This window comes from Neofelis nebulosa, chromosome 5 (assembly GCF_028018385.1).
Source record: "Neofelis nebulosa isolate mNeoNeb1 chromosome 5, mNeoNeb1.pri, whole genome shotgun sequence".
NCBI lineage: Eukaryota > Metazoa > Chordata > Mammalia > Carnivora > Felidae > Neofelis > Neofelis nebulosa.
Window position 1 is genome coordinate 158,664,087 of NC_080786.1, and position 21,683 is coordinate 158,685,769.

The 21,683-nt window shown below is 48.2% G+C and overlaps 1 protein-coding gene across 17 annotated transcripts in view; it reads left to right on the forward strand.

Moving 5' to 3' along the window:
• The window catches only part of PCBP3 (poly(rC) binding protein 3), a 273,869-nt gene that overhangs the window by 181,655 nt on the left and 70,531 nt on the right, over positions 1-21,683 (forward strand). For 15 of the 17 annotated variants that reach the window (XM_058732273.1, XM_058732272.1, XM_058732277.1 and 12 more), the window contains one exon: positions 21,322-21,451. Coding sequence is in view for 1 of the 17 variants with exons in the window: in XM_058732276.1 (XP_058588259.1) it covers positions 21,442-21,451 (10 nt within the window). In the remaining 16 variants the exon portion in view is untranslated. The remainder of the gene's footprint in view (positions 1-21,321; positions 21,452-21,683) is intronic. The other 2 variants (XM_058732284.1, XM_058732283.1) reach the window with 1 other exon arrangement.

Genomic DNA, 21,683 nt, shown 5'->3' on the forward strand with positions numbered 1-21,683 from the left:
TAAACAAAAGCACGTTGGCGTCCACACCGATTTTTATGAGACCAAAGGAGTCTGGAGACTAAGAGTGTTGAGGACCACTGCCCTCCTGGTTGTGGGGACCGGAGGCTGCTCCCACCCTCCTCTGTGACATCAGCCTCCTTCTGTCCTTCTCATCCCCGCTCACACTAGCCCACCCCTGACTCCCCCGCTGGTTTCCTTCCTCTCTTTCTTGTACCTTCTCAAACACAGCCTCTGCAGTGAGTGTCCCCTTCACTCTGCCTGCAGCCGCCATCTCGTTCAGAAATCGTCCGCCTCTGCTCCCGTGCGCAGTAACCCTGCCTGTCGTCTGTATGCGCTCTGGTCATCCCAGCCTCCGCCGTCACTCCCGCCCACTGCTGTGGTGGCCTCCCAGCCCCCAGAGGCTTCCGTAATGGTCGGCATGGCCTGGGCTGTGCTGTGGGGCCCCGTGAGTCTCTGGTTTCCATGGCCCTCACGGGCCACCTGGGCCGCCAATCTTGGGTCAGCTTCTCCCTGCTGGGCATCATCGGGATGTTTGTCACTGGGGCCGAGAAGTGACTGTGCCACCTCTGCTCACCTTTGGTTGGGTAGAGCAAGTGCATGGCGAAGTGTGACACGGTGGGCCAGGAAGTAGTGTGAGCCCGAGGGAGGAACGAGGCTGTGCTGAGCACACACAGGCGCTCTGACCGGAAGGCACGATGTCTGTCTGGCGCAGAGAAAATCCGTCTGCCGTCCTTTGGCCCCTCGCCCTCCATCCTCCATCGCTTCTGCCCTCCCTGAGCCCCCGTTTGGGGCCTGCCCACCTCCTCTGAGCAGGCCCTTGGCCGTCGGCTGGAAGGCTGTCTGCGTATATGTTGCCAGCACTAGGACGGGGCAGGGCATCTTGGGTCTGACTCTGGGGAGGCCGCTGGCCACCATTAGCCCCGCTTGACTCTGGCCTTCCCTCTGGGTGTCGGAAGAGAGGGCCCAGCCCCTTCTACAGCTTTGCCCCTGCCAGGGGGAGCGGTGGCCCTGGTCAGGGCGCCTTGGGGGTCCCGGGGCACGTCGAGCAGGCCATGAAGAGAGGGTCCAGAGGTTCGTTCCTTACCAGCCACGTGGCCTGCCCGGGACGCTGTGTGGGCCTCGCCCCACTGTCAGGGTGCACCAGACCTCTTACTGTGATTCCTCATCTCCTTATATTCTTACTCATCCAGAATAAGTGCATTATGGCTTTACTCCGGGCTTGGAGTTACCTTAGGCAGTGGGGACATGGTGCACTCAGCATTTAGAGGAGGGGGACAGGTGGGCAGAGACGTGGCCTCTGCGTGCTGACTGCAGTGGTGGCGGCCTGCGAGGCTGCTGGGGAGCCAGGGAAGCAGTGGCTGAGCTGTGTCTTGGGCCGTGGGCAGGAAGCCATGTGCCGGGGATGAGCTCCAGCAGAAGGAAGACAGCTCCATGGTGCAGGGAGCACTGGTTGGGGGGGGGACGACAGCAAGCAAGGCCTCAGGGGCTTGAGTCAGGCTCCCAGCTGTGGCCTCAGGCGTGTCTCATAGTTGCTTCATGGTCCCTTGTCATCTCTGGGCCCTTGTCCATGCCCGTCTGCCCAGCAGCATCGCGTCCCCTGTGCTCCAGGAGGCAGGCTTCTCTGGCAAGTGGGGGGCTCCAGCCCCAGGCACCATCCCGAGCTCTGGGACTTCTGTGTCCCTGGGCTCTTTCTGGGTGTGCCCATGCCCACGAACCCAGCTGTGATCCACGCTGTCCCCAGGGCTCAGATCAGCACTTCGTTGGAGACAGACAGCCACACCCATGCCACACACAGCCCTGTAGCATCTGCGTAAATGTGGGCCGTGAGGACCCTGCGAGCCTGGGCCCACCAGCCCCACCCGAAGCGATGCCAGCTTATCAGAGCCCCCCTTTCCATGCGGACTCTGGGTACCTCCTCCGAGCACCCCTCCCCGAAGGTTCTGGAACACATGGCTTTCCCGAGGCTCTGCAGCAATACCAAGCAGGCTTGTCACTATGCTTCAAGAGGACCTGTGCAGGCCCACTGACACCAGGGTCACTCAGAGTGTGGGGTGGAGGGAACGGGAAGGCTGGGGCAGAAACCTCCAGACTGTGCTGCTGGGAACAGCCCGGGGATGCGTCCCCTGAGGTACTGGGGCTCAAGCCCCTCGCTGGGGGAGAGCACAGGGGGACAGGACAGCCTGTCCCCAGTGGAGACAGCCAGGCCAGGGTGGCTCCCCACACTGCTTGTGAAAATAAATGCCTGTTCTTTGACAGTTATGTAAGTCACATTTTTAGTGAAACAACATAATTAATGATTTGGGAGTATGGTATGCTAATAACTTTTACAAGCCACCATTAAGATGCTGCAAATATTTCACGACTAGCCTTAACAAAAGGGAAAGGACTCAAAGGAGCCTAATCCCCGTCTGCTTGATCACTGCAGTACAGGAATCCGGGGGTGCCTTCCACCCTTCTCGGGTGGCCCGCCTTCCTGGGCCCGCCACCTCAGCAACCCCTCCCTGTTGCCATCCAGGTGCCAAGCCGAGTCTCCCCCACCCCCGCAGTGTCTTCTCCTGGGAGTGAGGTTTCCTCCCCCCCCCCCCCCCGCCCCCCATCCCAGCCTCGTGGCTTCACAGAAAGACCTTCCTGCAGCCTCGAAAGGAGGCTCCCCCGAGGAGTCTGTCCAGGTGATGCTGGGGCTTGCCCCTTTGTGACAAATCTCCCATCACACGGGCTCCCTTGTGTCTGGGCCCATCCCGTGGGGTCTTGGAGCCTGTCTCACGGTCCTGGCCCACTTTTCCTCTCATCCCTGCAAAGCGAACCATGGACGTTTCTGCCACTGCCGGAAGCGCTGTTAGTAAAGGCCCGGCTCGGCCTTTCTGGAGTGCAGACAGCCCTCTGGTCCTCTCGGCTGTTGTTCAACGTTGCGTGGCCCACGGCCCGCGAGGCCGACGCGCCCCTGAGTGCGAAGTGCCCGGCTCTGCCCGAGAGACGGGGGTTTGTATTTACCTCTGTTAGATCTGTTCAGAGAAGGGAAGGGCCAGATATGTTCTGGAGTCATGTTTCATTTTACAAAGTTTGGCAGAACTGATTGATTAGTAAACTTAACTTGTCGAGTTACTCCCGCTTACAAAATTGACTTCAGGCAAATCAGAGAGTTTTCTATGGATACAGATGGTAGGCTGGTCGCTGAAAGTCTGCTTGTAAGTAACGTGGAAGTCGAAGCAGAATCTTCTAAATAACCCGTTTCTCACCCTGAATGATATCTTATTTTACAAGCTTGGAGACATGATGGCCCATCAGAACTTCAGCTCCGGGGGATCAGCCACCTTCAGCCTCGCAGAGACTCTTGCTCGTACCCCTGGCACGTGTCACAGTCCAGGGCGAGTCATGGCCAGCCGTCCGTGGCAGTTCCTCAGGCCATCGAGTATTCTGGGGACAGGATGAGAACCTAAGGGGCCAGGTGGAGTCTAACGGGAACTCGCGCCAGCGGGACTCACTGTGGGGCAGGTGTGTCGAGCACGTGCTGCCCGGGGTCTCGCCCAGGCCTTGCAGGCTCCGGCCAGAGTGGCCGTCCCGTCCCACAGACAGAGGCCAAGGGGCTCTTGAGGCCCTCAGCGTGTCCGCGGTGCCCCACGCCTGGAGCTGCCGTTTTAAGCCAACTTGGCAGTGAGGTTATCACGCGTGAATAGAGTTATCATTTACCCTCAACATCCATAATGTTCGTGCGCTTCTCGCGTGAAGTAATATAGCGTCGCAGGCGGGAAGAACCCTTAGATCATCGGTCCAGTGAAGGACATTGTTATAGAGAAGGAAATGCCTCGGGCATGGTTATTTTCTAGGCCGTCTGATGCTACAGCCTGAAAACTTCAAAAATGTAGTAAAACCGCTACTTGTATATGCTTGTATGAGCTCGGTCCTTTTTTTTTTTTACTTTTCACTTTGGCCTCTGGCAGCTTATTCACCCAGACTCCGGCGGGTTTGGCCGTGGCCTGAGCTGGGGGACATGAAGTGAGGGAGGGAGGGGCCCCGGGGCCAGAGCTGCTCCTGGCAGGAGCCACATCTCTTTCTCCAGGACTCTCGAGTACTCACGAGGACTCACAACTGGGGTGCCAAAGCCTGGCGTGTTTGGCTATCAACGTGGACACAACACGTGGGGACAGAGGTCCAGGGCAGAGGGGTGCTGAGCGCCGGCAGGCGATCTAGGAGCAGGCGGCCTCTGTCCCTGGGCGGGAAACCGCCCCAGGGGGTAGGAGCACCTGATGTTTGCCGGGCCTGCAGGCCCAGTGCTGTGGGGCTTCTGCTCCCTATTTAAAGTCAGAAAGTGAAATTTGAATACGATATCTGATTTTTAAATGTTGGAAACAAATTCAGACCACGCGGATCAGTCCGCTCACACTAGGCAGACACACTCTGGGCATCAGAGTAAAAGCCCACACGCGGGGAAGGCCCAGGCCGCGCCAGGACGTGGTTGGTGAGCAGAGGGAATGGGGACTGTCCTCGCCCTCGGTGCAGAGGCGGACCCATGTCCCTGGCTCTCAGAGGTTGGTGATCATTACAGCGCCCTTTCCCCTGAGGAGGCCTGAAGCCACGGGTCCTGAGACGGAGGGAAGCGGTGAGGACCCCGCTGAGGGCTTCTTCCTCTGGGCCGGCCGGTCCTGGTGCATCCGGAGCGTGTCTCCGACGTCACACTGTCGGGCACAAGGTGCTGCCGCTCCCTTGGCGTATCGCTCGCTGTAAGTCACCGCTAAGGATGGAAAGGCTTTGCTTTTCTGTTAGCCAGGGTCTGTGCCGAGCCGGACATCTCCCAGGTCATGCAGACTGCCGGGCGCTGGCCGTGGTCCAGTCGGCGGGCAGGGGTGATAGCTCTGGGGCCAGGCTCTTGGCTGCCCTCCAGCGCAGTCTGGTTAGTGTCTGCTAAGGACGTGCCTGACGGGTGGCGTCTCTGCGGAGCGCGCCCGTAGCGGCCCTGTCCTTCGCTCGGTCACAGAGTCCCGCGGGTTGAGCAAGAGAGCTTGTGGGCACAGAGCTCGAAGTAACAGCATCTCTGAAACTTTGCACAGATGAAAGAGAAAACTGTGAGCAAAATGGGCCACGGGCTCCAAAAGAAACCCTGTTTTTAAAAAGCAGAGATGGTCTCTCATAGTGTGGTCCGGAGACAGCCACCGCAAAGGTTTCCTTAAAGAGGTGCAAAGCAGGACGGGGGGTGGTGGAGGGCACACTCACAGCAAACCTGGAGCGCCAAGTGAAAGCCCAGTGTGCCGGCACCTGCGCGGGAGGGTGAGGCAGCAGAGAGAAGCCAGGCCAGACACGGCCGTCCATTATTTCTTTTTGAAAATATAAGTAAAATATGAATATATTTATGTGTAAAATACATATACAAGTATATCTGTGTATTTCTTTTGATTTTTAGGAGAGTTTATATTTTCCTTGGCTTTATACTATTATCTGCAAAATTCACAAAAATCCCTCTTTTTTCTTTTCTTGTGTGTGTGCGTGTGTGTTGATGTGCTCTCACGAGCAAGTGTATGGGTAGCGGGAAGCCTCTTACGCTCCTTCCAGACCTCTCCCAGCGTTTCATGTGCTGCCAGGTTTCTCCCTCTTGGTGGCTGTAAGCCTCCCCCCGCTTACCCTCCCACCTCTGCTCCTACTTTATAAGCCTTATCGATTCTTTATCGCCAATCTCCAGCACATGTAACATTTACACACCATTTTGTGTCATTCACCATGAATTGTGTCATTTAGTCCTGGTTCTGGAGTTAAATATATCTGCTGCTTGTCACCGTATCTTATGACGAAATTTCTCCACGTGTTTTGTGGTTGGCCGAAACCCACCCTGTTCGGTTCTTCGCAGTAGAAATCCCAGATGTTCTTCCCCAGGAAGATGTCTCCCGTGTCCGCGCATATTCCTGTTGTCCTATCTGTGGCCTTTACCATGCAAGTGTCGTTTATCTGCATAAATGGTTTTGCTTATATTTTTTTCACCTTAGTGTCTTAAGAAGGTTGCTTTACTTCTGCAATTGCTGTTGAGAAGTCTGACCTCCCTCGGGTGTTCTTTTCATTAGAAGCATGTGGGACCTTTTGCTCCGGATGCCCCCAAAGACTTCGTCTCTAATACCTAATTTAACATGCGACTTGCTGCTATTTGCTCAGGCCTGAATTTCAGTAACACAGTGTGAGCAATCACGAAGTAGATTCAGACTCTCTTTTATTTCAGGCGTGTTTGGAACGTACACGCGTATGCGTGAAGACACAGCTGGTTGCACTTACACACGTACCCTGGCTCTCTCTTGCCCAGGTGTTGTGTCTGTCGTGTCTTCTTGAATCTTCTTCCTGCACATCTGTTTCATTTTCTTTCCTTGTTTCTGTTCTCTATGTTCAGAAGTGCTTCTCACTTCTGAAAAACCTTCGAGTTTATTCCTGAGCTCTATTAGCCACCTTTTGGTATCTTGCTGTTTTCTTGTCATTTCACCTTGACATGTTCTAATTCCAGATGGTTCTCTGTCCAACAGTGAATATTGTTGTATATTTCTGAGATTCCTGAGGACTTGGAGCCCTCAGCACTGTCTAAATTTCCTACAAGCTCCTAAATGGTTCCTTGCTCCTTCCTGCCTCCCCTCCCTCCCTCCTTTCTTTCGCTCTTTGTTTTCACTTGCCTGGAACTTGGGGACCCGAGTCAGCACATGTTTCCTGGGGTTTCTCCATTTGCTCTCAGAATATTCACCTTGATTCCCACCTAGTGTGAGTCTCTATTTCTTTGTGGAGGGTTAATATCTGTGGGGAATTTCTGAGTTCTGCGGCTCAAAGGACCGTTCCCCGCTTAGCGTCTGTTTACCACATACATGGTTCATCTGGTGCTTCGCGTGAACTCTGCTGCTGTGTTCGGGCAACATCTACCCCAGTTCTTGGAGTCTGACAGACCCCTTGACATCCGGTTCTACTGAAGAGGTCTCGGGGGTTTTTTCTTTGTTAATCTTGTTGCTATATAGGGGAATTTTTAAGGAATTTAGAAAACTAAAAGAAAAAAACTAACTGTTGCCATGACCATGGTAGTGAATTTTGACGTATATTTAAGTCCCAGGAGGCTTGATAATTAATTAAATAACAAATCATTATTAGTGCCCTACATGGTTGATACTCATTTCCTTACATTCACATTTTTATAATTTTTATTCTATTAGTTCTTCCTGCAAATCCAGTATTCTTTCTGAGACCATTTTCCTTCTGCCCGAACGGCATCCTTTAAAATTGACTTTAGAGTGGGTCCACTGAAGACGAGGGTCCCCATTTTCCGACCCTGGAAACGCTTTCAGTCACCTTCATTTGTGAAGGATGATTACATGTAGCAAAGAACTCAAAATGGACAGTGATTTTCTAGCACACTGTAGCTCTAATTCAGTTCTGTTCTGGTAACCCTGCTTATTGTTGAAATGGAAGCCTTTGGTCTAACTACTGCTCCTTTGAAAATCATCTCATTTATTTCTTTGTTTGATTTTAAGTTCTCTTCTTTGTCTTTGTTTTCTTGAGGTTTTATTATGATGTGACTAGTGTGAGTTGCTCTGTGAGTCTTGCTTGGGATGGGCTAGGTCCCTGAGCGTGCGGGTTTGGTGTCCTTCACCAGCTCTGCCTCTTTAGATGGAGCCCGGGCGCCAGGCCCCCCCTCCTTGGAGCCCGACGGGAAGTAGGTCAGCTGCCTGCGCAGTAGGAGCCGTCTCTCGTCTCTCGTCTCTCGTCTCCCGCCTCCCGCACGGCCCGTCTGTTTCTTCATGTCGTACGTTTCGGACCGTCTCCCGTGGCTTAGTTTCCAGCTCATGAATTCTCTTCGGTTGTACGCGGTTCCGTTGTTAAACTTCCTCGCTGGGTTTGAAACTTTAGGTGTTGTAGCTTTTTATTTTAGAATTTCTCTGTGCTTTCTTTCAACTTTTCTGTAACGTTACTTTTAACTTTTATTTTGAAAGAATCACAGGCTCGTAGGAAGTGGCAAAAATAGTACAGTCTCCCGGAACATTCACCCAGCTTCTTCCAATGGTAGCATCTTACATAACTATAGCACAGTATCAAAACCGGGAAAATGACACCGGTGCACCACTCCTAATTAGACTGCAAACGTGATTCCAGTTTCACCCCTTCCTACCTGCACTCCGTTGGCTGTGTGTAGTGGTAGTAGGAGTAAGGGGAGTAATGGTAGCGGTCGCAGTGGCGGTACAAGTGATGACATTGGTACTGACAGCAGCACTGGCGGTAGCGGGAGCGGCAGTGATCGTGGCGGCGGCGGCAGTGGGGATGGTGGTGGGAGCGGTGGTAGTCGTAACCACAGCGCTGAGAGTGGTGGTAGTAACGGCGGCGGCAGCAGCAGCGGGAGGAGCGGTTGTAACAGCGGAACCGCGATTGTGGCGGCAACGACAGCGGTAGCAGTTGAGTAGCGGTCGTAGCAGCAGTTGGATTCTATGCAGCTTCAACCCGCGCCCGGGTTTGCATCACCACCCCCAGGATGCGGGTCTAGGATACAGGACCGCCCCCTTCACCGCCACTCGCAACTGCCTCGGGGCGCCCTGAAATATTCACCCTCCCCCGCACTCCCATCTCTGCCCCCTGGAAATCAGGAATGAGTTTTCAGCCTTTATAATTATGTCATTTCCAAATGTCCTATAAACGGAGTCGGTTTGCACCCTCTTAACATTGGCTTTTTTCACTCCACGCAAGGCCCTGCGGATCCGTCCCCCGTTGCTGTGTGTGTGAGTGTGTGTGTGTGTGTGTGCGTGCGTGTGTGTGTGCGTGTGTGTGTGCGCGCGCGCGCGCAGGTATCAATGGTTTGCTCCTTTTGATGACTGTGTAACATTCCATGGTGTTGGGTGGACCACAGTCTCACCACCCACCCACTGAAGGACATTCGGCTTGTTTCTACTTATTGGCTTTTGTAAATAAAGCGGCATCGTGAGCTCACACACAGGCCTCCGTGTCAACGTGTTTCTAGTTCTCTGGCATAAATGCCCCAGAGTACAATCGCTGATTCTATAGTGAGTGCATTTTCACTCTATAGAAAATGATTTTTCCAGAGTGGCTGTACCGTGTCCCACTTCTACAGAAATGTAGGGGACATCCAGTTTCTACACCTCCCTGCCAGTATTCGGCACGATCGCTATGTTTCAAAGTTATCCTGATAGGTATGTAGCGATACCTCTTTGTGGTCTTAATTGGCATTTTCCTAATAGCTAGCGATGTTGAACAATACTTTCCTGTACTTATTTTTTATCCATATATTTTCTTGGAAGATACGTCTGTTATGACTTTTCCTTCTTTTCTAATTGATTTTTTTAATCCCCCCTCTCCCTCCACCCATCTCCTCTCTGGTAACCATCGGTTCTCTATAATTAAGAGTCTGTTTCTTGCTTTGTCTCTCTCTTATACTTTTCCCCTTTGCTTGTTTGTTTTGTTCCTTAAATTTCACATATAGATGAGCCCATATGGCATTTGTCTTTCTCTGACTGATTTCGCTTAGCATTTATACTCTCTAGCTCCATCCATGCCGTTGCAAATGACAAGATTTCTTTTTTTTTAATTGCTGAATAATATTCCATTGTGTGTACACATCACATCTTCCTACCCATTCATCCGCCGGTGGGCACTTGGGCTGCTTCCGTAGTTTGGCTGTTGTAAACAATGCTGCTGTGAACATCGGGGTGCGTGTATCCCTTTGAATCGGTGTTCTTGTATCCTCTGGGTAAATAGTAGTGCGATTGCCGGATCATAAGGTAGTTCTGTTTTTAACTTTGTGAGGACCCTCCATGCTGGAGTGGCCGCGCCAGTTTGCATTCCCACCAGCAGTGCAAAAGTGTTCCCCTTCTTCCACATCCTCACCAACATCTGTTGTTGCCTGAGTTGTTCATTTTAGCTGTTCTGACCGGTGTGAGGTCGTATCACATTGTGGTTTTGATTTGTATTTGCCTGATGATGAGAGACATTGAGCATCTTTTTATGAGTCTGTTGGCCATCTGGATGTCTTCTTTGGAGAAGTGTCTGTTCATGTCTTCTGCCCGTTTCTTCACTGGATTATTTGTTTTTTGGGTGTTGAGTTTGGTAAGTTCCTTATAGACTTTGGATACTAACTTTTTATCCAATATGTCATTTGCAAATCTCTTCTCCTATTCTGTAGGTTGCCTCTTAGTTTTGTTGATTGTTTCCTGTGCAGAAGCTTTTCATTTTGCTGTAGTCAGTAGTTTAATTTTGCTTTTGTTTCCCTTGCCTCGATGGACATATCCAGAAAAATGTTGTTATGGCTGATGTCAGAGAAGTTACTGCCTATATTCTCTTCTAGGATTTTTATGGTTTCAGGTCTCACATTTAGGTCTTTAATCTGTTCTGAATTCATTTTTGTGTATGGTATAAGAAAGTGGTCTAATTTCATTCTTTTGCATGTTGCTGTCCAGTTTTCCCAACACCATTTGTTGAAGAGACTGGTCCTTTTCCATTGGATAGTCTTTTCCTGCTTTGTTGAAGATTAGTTGACCATGTGGGTTCATTTCTGGGTTTTCTATCCTGTTCTATTGATCCGTGTGTCTACTTTTGTGCCAGTGCCATACTGTTTTGATGACTACAGCTTTGTAATATAATTTGAAGTCCTGAATTGTGATGCCTCCAGCTTTGCTTTTCTTTTTAAAGATTACTTTGGTTACTCGGGGTCTTTTGTGGTTCCATACAAATTTTAGGATTGTTTGTTCTAGCTCTGTGAAAAATGTTATTGGTATTTTGATTGGGATTACATTAAATGTGTAGATTGCTTTGGATGGTATAGACATTGTAACGATATTTGTTCTTCCAATCCATGAGCATAGAACGTCTTGCCATTTCTTTGTGTCTTCTTCAATTTCTTTAATCAGTGTATCACAGTTTTCAGAGTACAGGCCTTTCATCTCTTTGGCTAGGTTTATTCCTAGGTATCTTACTAGTTTGGTGCAATTGTCAATGGGATTGTTTTCTTAACTTCTCTTTCTGCTGCTTCCTTATTGATGTATAGAAATGCAACATATTTCTGTACATTGATTTCATATCCTGTGATTTTACCGAATTCATTTAGCAGTTGTAGTGGGTTTTTTGGTGGAGTCTGTCGGGTTTTCTGTATGTAGTATCATGTCATCTGCAAGTAGTGAAAGTTTTACTTCTTCCTTATCAATTTGAATGCCTTTTATTTCTTCTTGTTGTCTGGTTGCTGTTGCTAGGACCTCCAGTACTGCGTTGAACAACAGTGGTGAGAGTGGACATCCCTGTTGTGTTCCTGACCTTAGGGAGAAAGCTCTCAGTTTTTCCCCATTGGGGTTGATGTAGATGGCCTTTATTATGTTCCCTCTAAACCTACTTTGCTGAGGGTTTTTATCACGAATGGATGTTGTACTTTGTCACATGCTTTTTCTGTGTCTATGAAAATGACCTTTCTCTTATTGATGTGATGTATCACATTGATTGATTTGCAAATATTGAACCACCTTTGCAACCCAGGAATAAATCCCGCCTGATTGTGGTGAGTGACTTTGGTTTGTTAGTATTTTATTAAGAGTTTTGACATCCGTGTTCATCAGAGATATTGGCCTGTAGTTCTCTTTTTGAGTGGTGTCTTTGTCTTGTTTGGTATCAGGGTGATGCTGGCCTCAGAATGAATCTGGAAGTTTCCCTTCCTTTTCTACTTTTTGGAATAGTTTGAGAAGAATAAGTATTAACTCTCCTTTAAATATTTTAAGATTTACCTATGAAGCCATCTGGTCTTGGACTTTTGTTTGTTGGGGTTTTCATTTGTTTGTTTTTGAGAGAGAGTGTGAAAGTGAGAGTAAGAGTGAGAGAGAGAGAGAGAGAGAGAGAGAGAGAGAGAGAGAGCATGCACACACATGCGTGCATGCGGCAGGGACAGAGGGAGAGGGGGAGGGAGGATACAAGCCCCATCGTGGGGCTTTATCCCATGACTATGAGATCATGACCTGAGCTGAAATCAAGATTTGGACGCTTAACTCACTGGGTTTTTTAAATTTTGTTTTGTTTTATTTTGTTTATTTTGTTTTGTTTTATTTTATTTTATTACTGACTCAGTTTCTTTGCTGGCTATAGATCTGATCAAATTTTCTATTTCTTCCTGTTTCAGTTTTGGTAGTTTATTTATTTTTAGGAATTTATCCATTTCTTCCAGGTTGTCCAATTTGTTGGCATACAGTTTTTCATAATATTCTCTTAGGATTATTTATATTTCTATGGTGTTGGTTGTGATTTTATTTATTTGAGTCCTTTCTCTCTTTTTTTTTTCTTGGTATGTCTGGCTAGAGGTTTATCAATTTTATTGATTTTTTTCAAAGAACCAGCTCCTGGTTTTATTGATCTGTTCTATTGTTTGTTTGTTTTAGTTTCTGTATCATTTATTTTTGCTCTTATCTTTATTATTTCCTTCCTTCTGCTGGTGTTAGGTTTTATTTGCTGTTGTTTTTCTAGCTTCTTCAGGTGTAAGGTTAGGTTGTTTATTTGAAATTTTTCTTGTTTCTTGGGGTAGGCCTGTATTGCCAGCTTGTAATTGATTTTTTTTAAATGTTACTGTTGAGTTTTGACTATGCTTTATATACTCTGTATGCTAGTCTTTTGTTGAATATGTGGTTTTCAGATATTTTCTCCACGTTTATAGCTTGTCTTTTCATTCTCTTAACAGGATTTTGCATAGAAAAAGTTTTTAATTTTCATTAAGCCCAATTTATTGATTTTCCCTTTCATAGATTATGCCTTTGCATCAAGGCTAAGAACTCTGCTCACCCTATATTCTGAAGATTTTTATCCTGTGATTTTTTTCTTTTTTTTTTTCAACGTTTTTTATTTTTTTTTATTTTTGGGACAGAGAGAGACAGAGCATGAACGGGGGAGGGGCAGAGAGAGAGGGAGACACAGAATCGGAAACAGGCTCCAGGCTCCGAGCCATCAGCCCAGAGCCTGACGCGGGGCTCGAACTCACGGACCGCGAGATCGTGACCTGGCTGAAGTCGGACGCTTAACCGACTGTGCCACCCAGGCGCCCCTCCTGTGATTTTTTTCTAAAAGTTTTAGTTTCTTGTTTTATTTCTAAGTCTATGATCCATTTTCAGTTAGTGTTTGTCTAAAGTGTGAGACCTAGATCGAGGTTCATTTCATTGCCTGTCCGATTGTCCCAGGACCATTTGTTGAAAAGACTACCTTTTCTCCATTGAATTGTTTTTCCACCTTGTCAAAAATCAGTTGGGCATATTTGGATGGGTTTATATCTAGGTTCTCTGTTCTGTTCTGTTGGTCCATACTATTTTGAATACTGTAGTTACAAAGTAAGGCTTATTATGGCATTGAGTGATTCTTTTTGCTTTATTCTTTTTTATCCACCAAGATTTAAAAAAAGAAATTGTTTTAATGTTCATTTTTGAAAGTGAGAGAGACAGTGTGCAAACGGGGGAGGGGCAGAGAGAGAGGGAGACACAGAATCCGAAGCAGGCTCCAGGCCCTGAGCTGTCAGCACAAAGCCCAACTCGGGGCTCAAACTCATGAACCTGAGCTCATGAACCAGATCATGACCTGAGCTGAAGTCAGACGCTTAACTGATTGAACCACCCAGGTGCCCCTTCTCCAAGATTTTCGAGGCTACACGAGGGTCTGTGCCTTTCCATATAGATTTTTGAATAAGCTTGTCTGTGTCTACAAAAAAACATCGCTGGGATTTTTATAGGACTTGTATTGAATCTTTAGATCAATTTGGAGAGAAGTGATATTTTTACTATGTTGAGTCTTCTAATCCATGGATATGGTATGTCTCTCCATTTATTTGGGTTTTTTTTAATTTATTTCATCAGAATTTCACAGTTCTCAGCATACAGTTCCTGTACATGTCGAGTGTATGACTAAGTATTTCATTTTATTTTGAATAATTTTAAATGATACTGTGTTTTAAATTTTGGTTTGTGTTCACTGTATCTAGAAACGCAGTTAATTTTTGTGTATTACTCTTATATCCTGCCTTTCTGAACTTACTTATTAGTGCTAGGAGGTTTGTTCTGTTTTGTAGATTCCTAGAGATTTTCTACGTAGAAAATTACCATCTGCAAAGAGAGATAGTTTTATTTCTTCTTTTCCGGTCTATAGGTCTCTGGTTTGTTCTTCTTGCCTACGGCAGTGGCTGGAACTCCCAGTGTGCTGGATAAGAGTGGTCACTGTGGACAGCCTTGCCTTGTTCCCAGCTGTAGGGTAAAGCATTCAGCCTGTCACCATTAGGTATGATGTTAGCTGTTTGTAGATGCTGTTTATCAGATTGAGGGAATTTTCCTATATCCTTAATTCACTGGTATTTTTTATTGTGAATAAGTGTTGAATTTTGTTAAATGCTTTTTATGCATCAATTAATATGACCATATGGTTTTCATACTTTAGTTTATAGATATGGTGGATTATATTGCTTGATTTTTTTTAATATGGAGCCAGCTTTGCATACCTGGATAAATCCTGATTGGTCATGGTATGTAACTCTTCTATACATTGCTGGATTCATTTTTCCAATTATAAAAAATTAGTTTAGTTTATTCATGTCTATGTTCGTAAGGCAAATTGCTCTGTAAATTTCTTTTTCTCTACTGTCTTTATCTCTGGTTTTGGCATCAGGGTGATAGTGACCTCACGAAATGAGCTGGGAAGAATTCTCCTTCGGTTTTCTCTAAAAGATTGTCTAAGGTTGGTGTTCATTCTTCTTTAAATGTTAAGATTCTCCAGTGAAACCATTTGGGCCTAGAGATTTCTTTTTCGGGAACTTTGTATTACAAATTCATTTCTTTAATGGGTATAGAGACGTTGAGGTTGACTGTTTCATTTTGCCTGATTTTTGGGAGTTTGTTCGTTCTTCATATCTTCTGTCTCTTTGTGAAGCTTCAGAGATTTGGTTCAAGCACGTTCATAAATGCTCATGAAGCATTTTTACGGTGGTTGCTTTAAAATCCTTGTCAGAGGATTCAGACACCTTTGTCGTCTCCGTGTTTAGCATTTGTTGATTTTCTTTTCTTTTTCATGTTGAGATTTTCCTAGTTTTTGGAACAATAAATGATTTTTATTTGTATCCTGGAAATTTTGGGTATAGTGTTAGGATATTCTGTATGTAATATAGCTCTCTTGTCTTATATGAATCTCAGGCCTCTGCTGACCCCATGTGGGGCACCTTGTTTACAACAGACTGGAGTGGAGGTCCAGGCCTCTCCCTTGGTCTCGCAGGTACCTAGGCAGAGGGAGGGGTGCCTTGATACTGCTGGGTAGGAGTGGGAGTCTAGGTTCCCCATTAGGGGCAGGTGTGTGTGTGTGTGTGTGTGTGTGTGTGTGTGTGTGACTTTCCTGTCGTCATCGCTGCCTGCAGTAGGGCCGGTATTGTCAGAAGCTCTGTGGCATGCTGGCTTTTCTGTTCCCAGTCCTCTGCCTGGAGGAGGAGCAGACTCTTCTGGAGACTTGTTTGTGCCCTGTGGTGCTTTTAGGTTGCAGGCTTTTCCAGTGACCAATGTGGAATACATAGGAGAGAAACAAACCAAGTGGTGAGCTCACTGCTGGGTCATTCTTCAAACCCTGAGCACCGCAGCCAGCCTGCCTTCCTCTCTCCCTTTCCCCAGGCTTTCTTTCTTTTATTTCATATTTAATGTCCTGAGTTTTTCATTGGACTCGGCAGGAAGAATGGGGGAGCCACATCTGCTCCATCATGTCCAAGACCAGAGGCCCTGTCTTCCCTACAGCTAATACCGTCTGTGCCTTCTTGATTAGTTTCCTTTATCAATGTCATCAGAGGGCTGGGTATTTTTAGACCTTTTTTGAAGAACTAAATTGTATCTTTGTTCATTTTCTCAATTGGCTTAACTTCTGATCTATTCTTTGTTATTACCTTCTTTCTACTTCCTGTGGGTACTTTCTATTATTTTCTAAATTCTTTTTTTTAACATTTACTTTATTTATTTTGAGGGAGAGACAGAGACAGAGAAAGAGAGAGAAAGAGCAGGGGAGGGGCAGAGATGGAGAGAGAGAGAATCCCAAGTAGGCTCTGTGCTGACATGGGCTGGAACATGAACCAGGAGAGCCTGACCTGAGCTGAAATCAAGAGTCAGAGCTTAACCAACTGAGCCACCCAGGTGCCCCTCCTATTTTCTAAATTAAGCTGGATTTTTTACTCCGTAATGTTTGATTTTATTCTTAATATAGGCCTTTAAGGCCATAAGTTTTTCCGTAAATTCTACTGTAGCCACTTGCCACAATGTTTGGCGTGCAGCGAGTTTATTGGTCTAGTTATTTTCTAATCTCATTGGTTCACTCCATCCATTTATTATTCAGAAGCTTTTTAAAAAATGTTAGGTCCAGAGGTATTATAAAGCTATCCTTTGCTAATGATTTCTAATGTAATTGCCTCGTGGGTGGAGAGCACAGTCTGTGGATTCCGCATCTTCAAAATTTGTTGAAACCTGCCCCGTGAGTTAGAGCATCGCCAAGTTTTGTTTTGTTCCCCGAGAGCTTCAGGAGAGCGCACAGCCTCCAGACGCGGGGCGCGGGGTGACAGGCACACACAGCGCGCGTCCGAGTCCCGTGCTCCGCGTCCCTACTGCGACCTCACCCGATCTCGGCACAGCTGCTGGGGCGCTGGCACCTGTGAGAGAGGCAGCTTACGGGTCCGCTTGGGTTCCCCGTCAGACTGAACCCCCATTTCTGGGCCCTCCTGGCGTCTGAGGGCTTCCCCTCTCACGTGGACTCCCATGTTACCTCTGGCTGCATCTGGCTGAGCCTCCTGAACTTTCTCCCGGCTTCTCTCCTGTCCCCCTTCCCCTCCGGTCTGTGGGCCACAGAGGGCCAGGCTGCTTGTGTGAAAACTTCGGGGTTTATCGTTTTTGTCTGATTTGCCTCTTTTTGTCTCACAGCCCACACACACCCCCGTCTTCCCCAGACCCCCCCCATTCTTTCAGTGGCCTCAACCCCCCTCCCAGGGTGATTCCTGGTGTGTCCTCCACTCCCGCCCTCCTCCCTGTCCCCTCCTCACCCTCTCCCACACTCCTGCTGCCGACAAGAGGCCAGCGCAGTGGAGGCCAGTGGGCAGGGAGGAAGGGAAGAGAGCACTTTGCCTCTTAAGAGTCTGACGTCGCCTTCTGGAGAAGCCCAGTCCCTTCTCTGAGCACAGACAGCAGCGTGAGCTGATTAGCCCCAGTGCACGTGTGTGCGAGTGCGTGTGAGTGTGTGTGCACGTGTGGAGTGTGCGGCTGAACGGGCTGCTGCTGTCTGCTCGGTGCCCAGGAGGCCAGGGACGCCCGGCGGCACTCGGCCTCTGAAGCTGATTTGTTGTGGCGGCCTGCTCAGTAAGACCCTGGCTTCTGTTGTTGCTAAGTGGGTCGTTCCAGAGGGAAGGCGTGGAGGTGACAGGAGGCACGTCCCTCACGGCACCCCCGGCTCCCTCCCTCCCAACGCCAGCTGTGTTTTGGACGGGCAACTGCAGCGTGTTTCCTCCTGGATTTCTGTGGAACTCCACGGAATGCCTGGTGTCCCGGCTCCCTGAGTGCTGTGACGTCGGGAGAAGTGGGTCACTGCATGAATGGGGCTGTTTGTCACACCACTTCAGAGATTTCTGGTCCCCCTGTGTTTCTTACCAACCTAGGGACATTTCAGGGCTCTCTACCTTGATAGGCTGGTTCCCTTTACATATGAAGTTAGGTACGAATTTAGACTAGTTCCCTAAAACAATGTGAATTGCGGATGGGATGTCCTTTGGGTAAAGGTCACTGATTTCTGGTGTTATTGCGTTGTTATCAGAGGCGCTGTCTCTGCTGCTTGCATGTGCCTTACCCCCTGCTCACCCGCCTGCTGGAATTCTGAGAGCCGCTGGGGGGAGGGGGCAGGAGTTCTCCTCCCATCTGTTTCTCCCGGTTTTCATGTGGCCTCTCACTGTCTTCAGACCTGCTTGTGGTTGGGTCTGTATCCTGATGGTCCCCTCTGCAGAGGGGAATCCTCCAGTTGTCGTGAAAGAGGAGAGCCAGAGGATTTCTGGGGGCCTGATGCCTCCTTCCAGAAAAGTTCGATCATCCCCCTTGTTTTTACACCTGCCTGCAGCTCTTACCTTGTAGCCACGATTTGCCTTTGGAGCCATTCTAGAATCCTGCATGAATTCCTCATGGCTTGGGTTTCAGCTTTCCTGGCTTAGCCACATTATTTACCACGTTTTCATCCACTTTCCAGATTCCAGTGTTGTGTTGACAGCTCATGTCGGTTGTCCTCTCTTCTCCTGATTTTTCGGTCCTTACGAGTTTGTGCCTTTTGATTTTGTGAGTGTTATTTACGTGCACTTTCTGTAAGAGCGGAGGTAGACACGTTCTGCACGTTTCATGAGAGGTTTCTTTCACTGCTGTTTTTTAAACTTTTGAGTATAGGGGCGCCTGGGTGGCGCAGTCGGTTAAGCGTCCGACTTCAGCCAGGTCACGATCTCGCGGTCCGTGAGTTCGAGCCCCGCGTCGGGCTCCGGGCTGATGGCTCGGAGCCTGGAGCCTGTTTCCGATTCTGTGTCTCCCTCTCTCTCTGCCCCTCCCCCGTTCATGCTCTGTCTCTCTCTGTCCCAAAAATAAATAAAAAACATTGAAAAAAAAAAAAAATTAAACTTTTGAGTATATATTGCCTTTGGTTTTTTTTAATTGAACATAATTCACATATCATAAAATCGACACTTTTGAAGTGTACATTTTAGCCGTTTCTAGTATATTCACCAGGTGCGCAGTGATCACTGCTGTCTGACGACCGCACACTTCATCGCCCCCGAGGAAGCCCCGTACACATCACTAGTCACATCACTGGCCCTATGCCCCTCCTTCCTCAGCCCTAGGAACCGTGAGTCTGCGCCCTGTCTCTGTGGACACCTCATCTGCATGGGGGTGTCCAGGGTGCGGCTTTCTGTGCCTGGCTCCTCTCACTCAGCATCACGTTTTCCAGGTTCACCCCTGTTGTGTTATGAAGGCTTCATTCCTTTTTGTGTGGCTGAATGATATTCCGTTGTGTGGCCAGACCACATCGTGTCTATCCATTCATCCGCCGATGGGCATTTGGGCTGTTTCCACTCTTTGGCTATTATGAATATTGCTGCTGTGCACACTCATGTACGCGTTTTTGGGTGAACACGTTTTCATTTCTCATGAAATGAGACTCTCATTAGGAGTGGAATCGCTGGGTCATACGGTAACTCTATGTTGAACATGGCTGCACCATTTTCTATTTCCACCAGCATAGAACAAAGGGTCTGGTTTCTCCACATCCTGGCTGACACTTGTGATTTCCTGTTTTCCTGCCCTCTCCTCCTCCCTGCCTCCTCCTCCCTCCTCCCCCTCCTCCTCCCCCTTCCCCTCCTCCCCCTCCTCCTCCCCCTTCCTCCTCCTCCCCGCCTCCTCCTCCCTCCTCCCCCTCCTCCTCCCCCTTCCCCTCCTCCCCCTCCTCCTCCCCCTTCCCCTCCTCCCCCTCCTCCTCCCCCTTCCTCCTCCTCCCTGCCTCCTCCTCCCCCTCTTCCTCCTCTTTCTCCTCCCCCTCTTCCTCCTCCTCCTCCTCCCCCTCTTCCTCCTCCTCCCCATCCTCCTCCTCCTCCTCCTCATTATTATTGATGTCATCACTGCTACCATTCTTACCGGCACTGCTATCCTAGTGGGTATGAAGTGGACCTCGCTGTGCATTTTCCTAGTGACTAATGAGGTGGAGCATCACGTGCTGATCTGGCCGTCTGTCCATCTTCCTTAGACACATACATACTCAAATCCTTGCACGTTAAAAAAAATGTATTTATTGTTGAGTTGCAGGAGTTCTGTCTGTGGTCTGGATAGTAATCTCTTCTCTGATACATGATTTGCAAGATTTCCTCCTATTCTGCTGGTTGTATTCTCTCTCTCTCGTTAGTCCCCTTTCATGCACAAACGTTCTTAATTTTGGTGGAGTCCGATTTATCTGTGTTTTGTCATTGTTGCTGTGCTTTTTGGTGTTGTAATCACACCTGGGATTGCCCAATCCAGTGTCATAAAGATTTTTCCCGAGGTTTTCTTCTAAGCGTTGTAGTTTTAGCACCTAAGCCTAGGTCTTTGGTCCATTTTGACTCAATGTTTGTATGTGTTGTGAGGTTCGTTCTTTGCATGTGGGCGTCCAGTTGTCCCAGCACCACATGTTGCAAAGACCATTGTTTCCCCCATTGAATTGTCATGGCATCTCTGTTTAAATACTTCCATTGCTTTCTGATAAATTCCCACCGACTGACCTTAAGACCTAATTCAGCAGACACGGCCTCTCTGGCCGTCCAATCAGTAACACACTGAACCTTTTCCTGCACTCATATGTGAGTGTCATTCCAACTGAGAACACTGTGTGCCCATATGGAAGACGCAGGTTCTTATTCAACAGTACTTTTCATGGAATTTCCTTGCATTTGGTGTTTTCCAGTTTGTTTTGTTTTGAACGTCAGTGTTCTGCACAGATAGGACCTTTGAGCTTGGAAGAAAGTCACTCAGTGCTGTGGTTTATTGCCTAAAGTGGTTGCCTGATTGACTTAGAGAAAAGCAAAGACCTTGAACATAGGTTTCTAATTTTTTTTTGGTGCCATGACCTCACAATTCCAAGTGTTGGATGCTGTTATACATAAGCCTTTTAAGATGTTTATCACAATAATTCAGGGAGGTCAAAATATACACCTATGGGATAGAGTTATAACACAGCAAAGAGGATTAAGTATGAAAATAGCTACTTGTGACTGGGGATTAGATTCCCAGTTTGGGCAACCAAAGTGAATTCAGAAAGTAAAAATTCAGGAAACTTAGAGCCAGGTGAAACTGAGGCTGTCTGGAAAAACACTGGTGGTGAGGAAAGCAGGTCTGCCTGGACGAGAGTGTGTGCCCCGACGGATGAGCACACTTCCTGTGAGGGTGAAAGCCAGCAGTGCGTTTCAGCTAATGTGCAATTTCGTGAATGTTCGTAAATCAGTGTTGCGGGAGGGAGAGGGAGAGAACAGGACCAGACGTTGTCGGTGGAAGGTGGACTGTTCCGTTTACGTGCTCAAAAGCTGGTATAGTTTTACCAAATAGCTTATTTCGGACTTCTCATTTATAAAACGGAAGCCTCGTCGTGTTCAGAGCTGCCTCATTGGGGGTGGATAGGGCAGTGTTCCCAGGATACGTTCTCCCGGGCGTTTCGTCCCCATTTCTCGCACGTGCCTTCTACTTGAATGCTTAAGACACGTCTACTGCTCTGTCAAGTGCAAGAAACAGGTCTGTGGAAGCTCGGTCCTAACGGGCAAGGTCATGACTGTGCACACTCACACGCTCGTGTTCTGTGTTTCAGGTAGGTGAGCCTCGGACGAGTCAGCCCTGCCTGTCACCAGCTCCAGCTGTGATGCTCTAAGTCACAGTAAGTCTCAGCACTTGCTGTCCATGGACCTGCTCTGACTCTCAGAGCCTGCTTATGGGGGAAGGTGAGTGACTGCAGATATGTTTCGCCTGCCTGTCTGTCAGTGTACCGGGAACGCAGGTAACAAGGTCAGACTCGGCCCCGAGAGCAGTGAGGCGGTGCGTGTTTGACCCTCTTCGTGTAGGAACAGCTTTCCTGGCTGAGCCCTGAGGTGGAGTTTGAAGAAGCAGTCTAAGCTGAGGCAGAGCATTTGTCCGTAGCTTTTTCTCTTGAATGTAGGAGGAGTGCAGGAACCC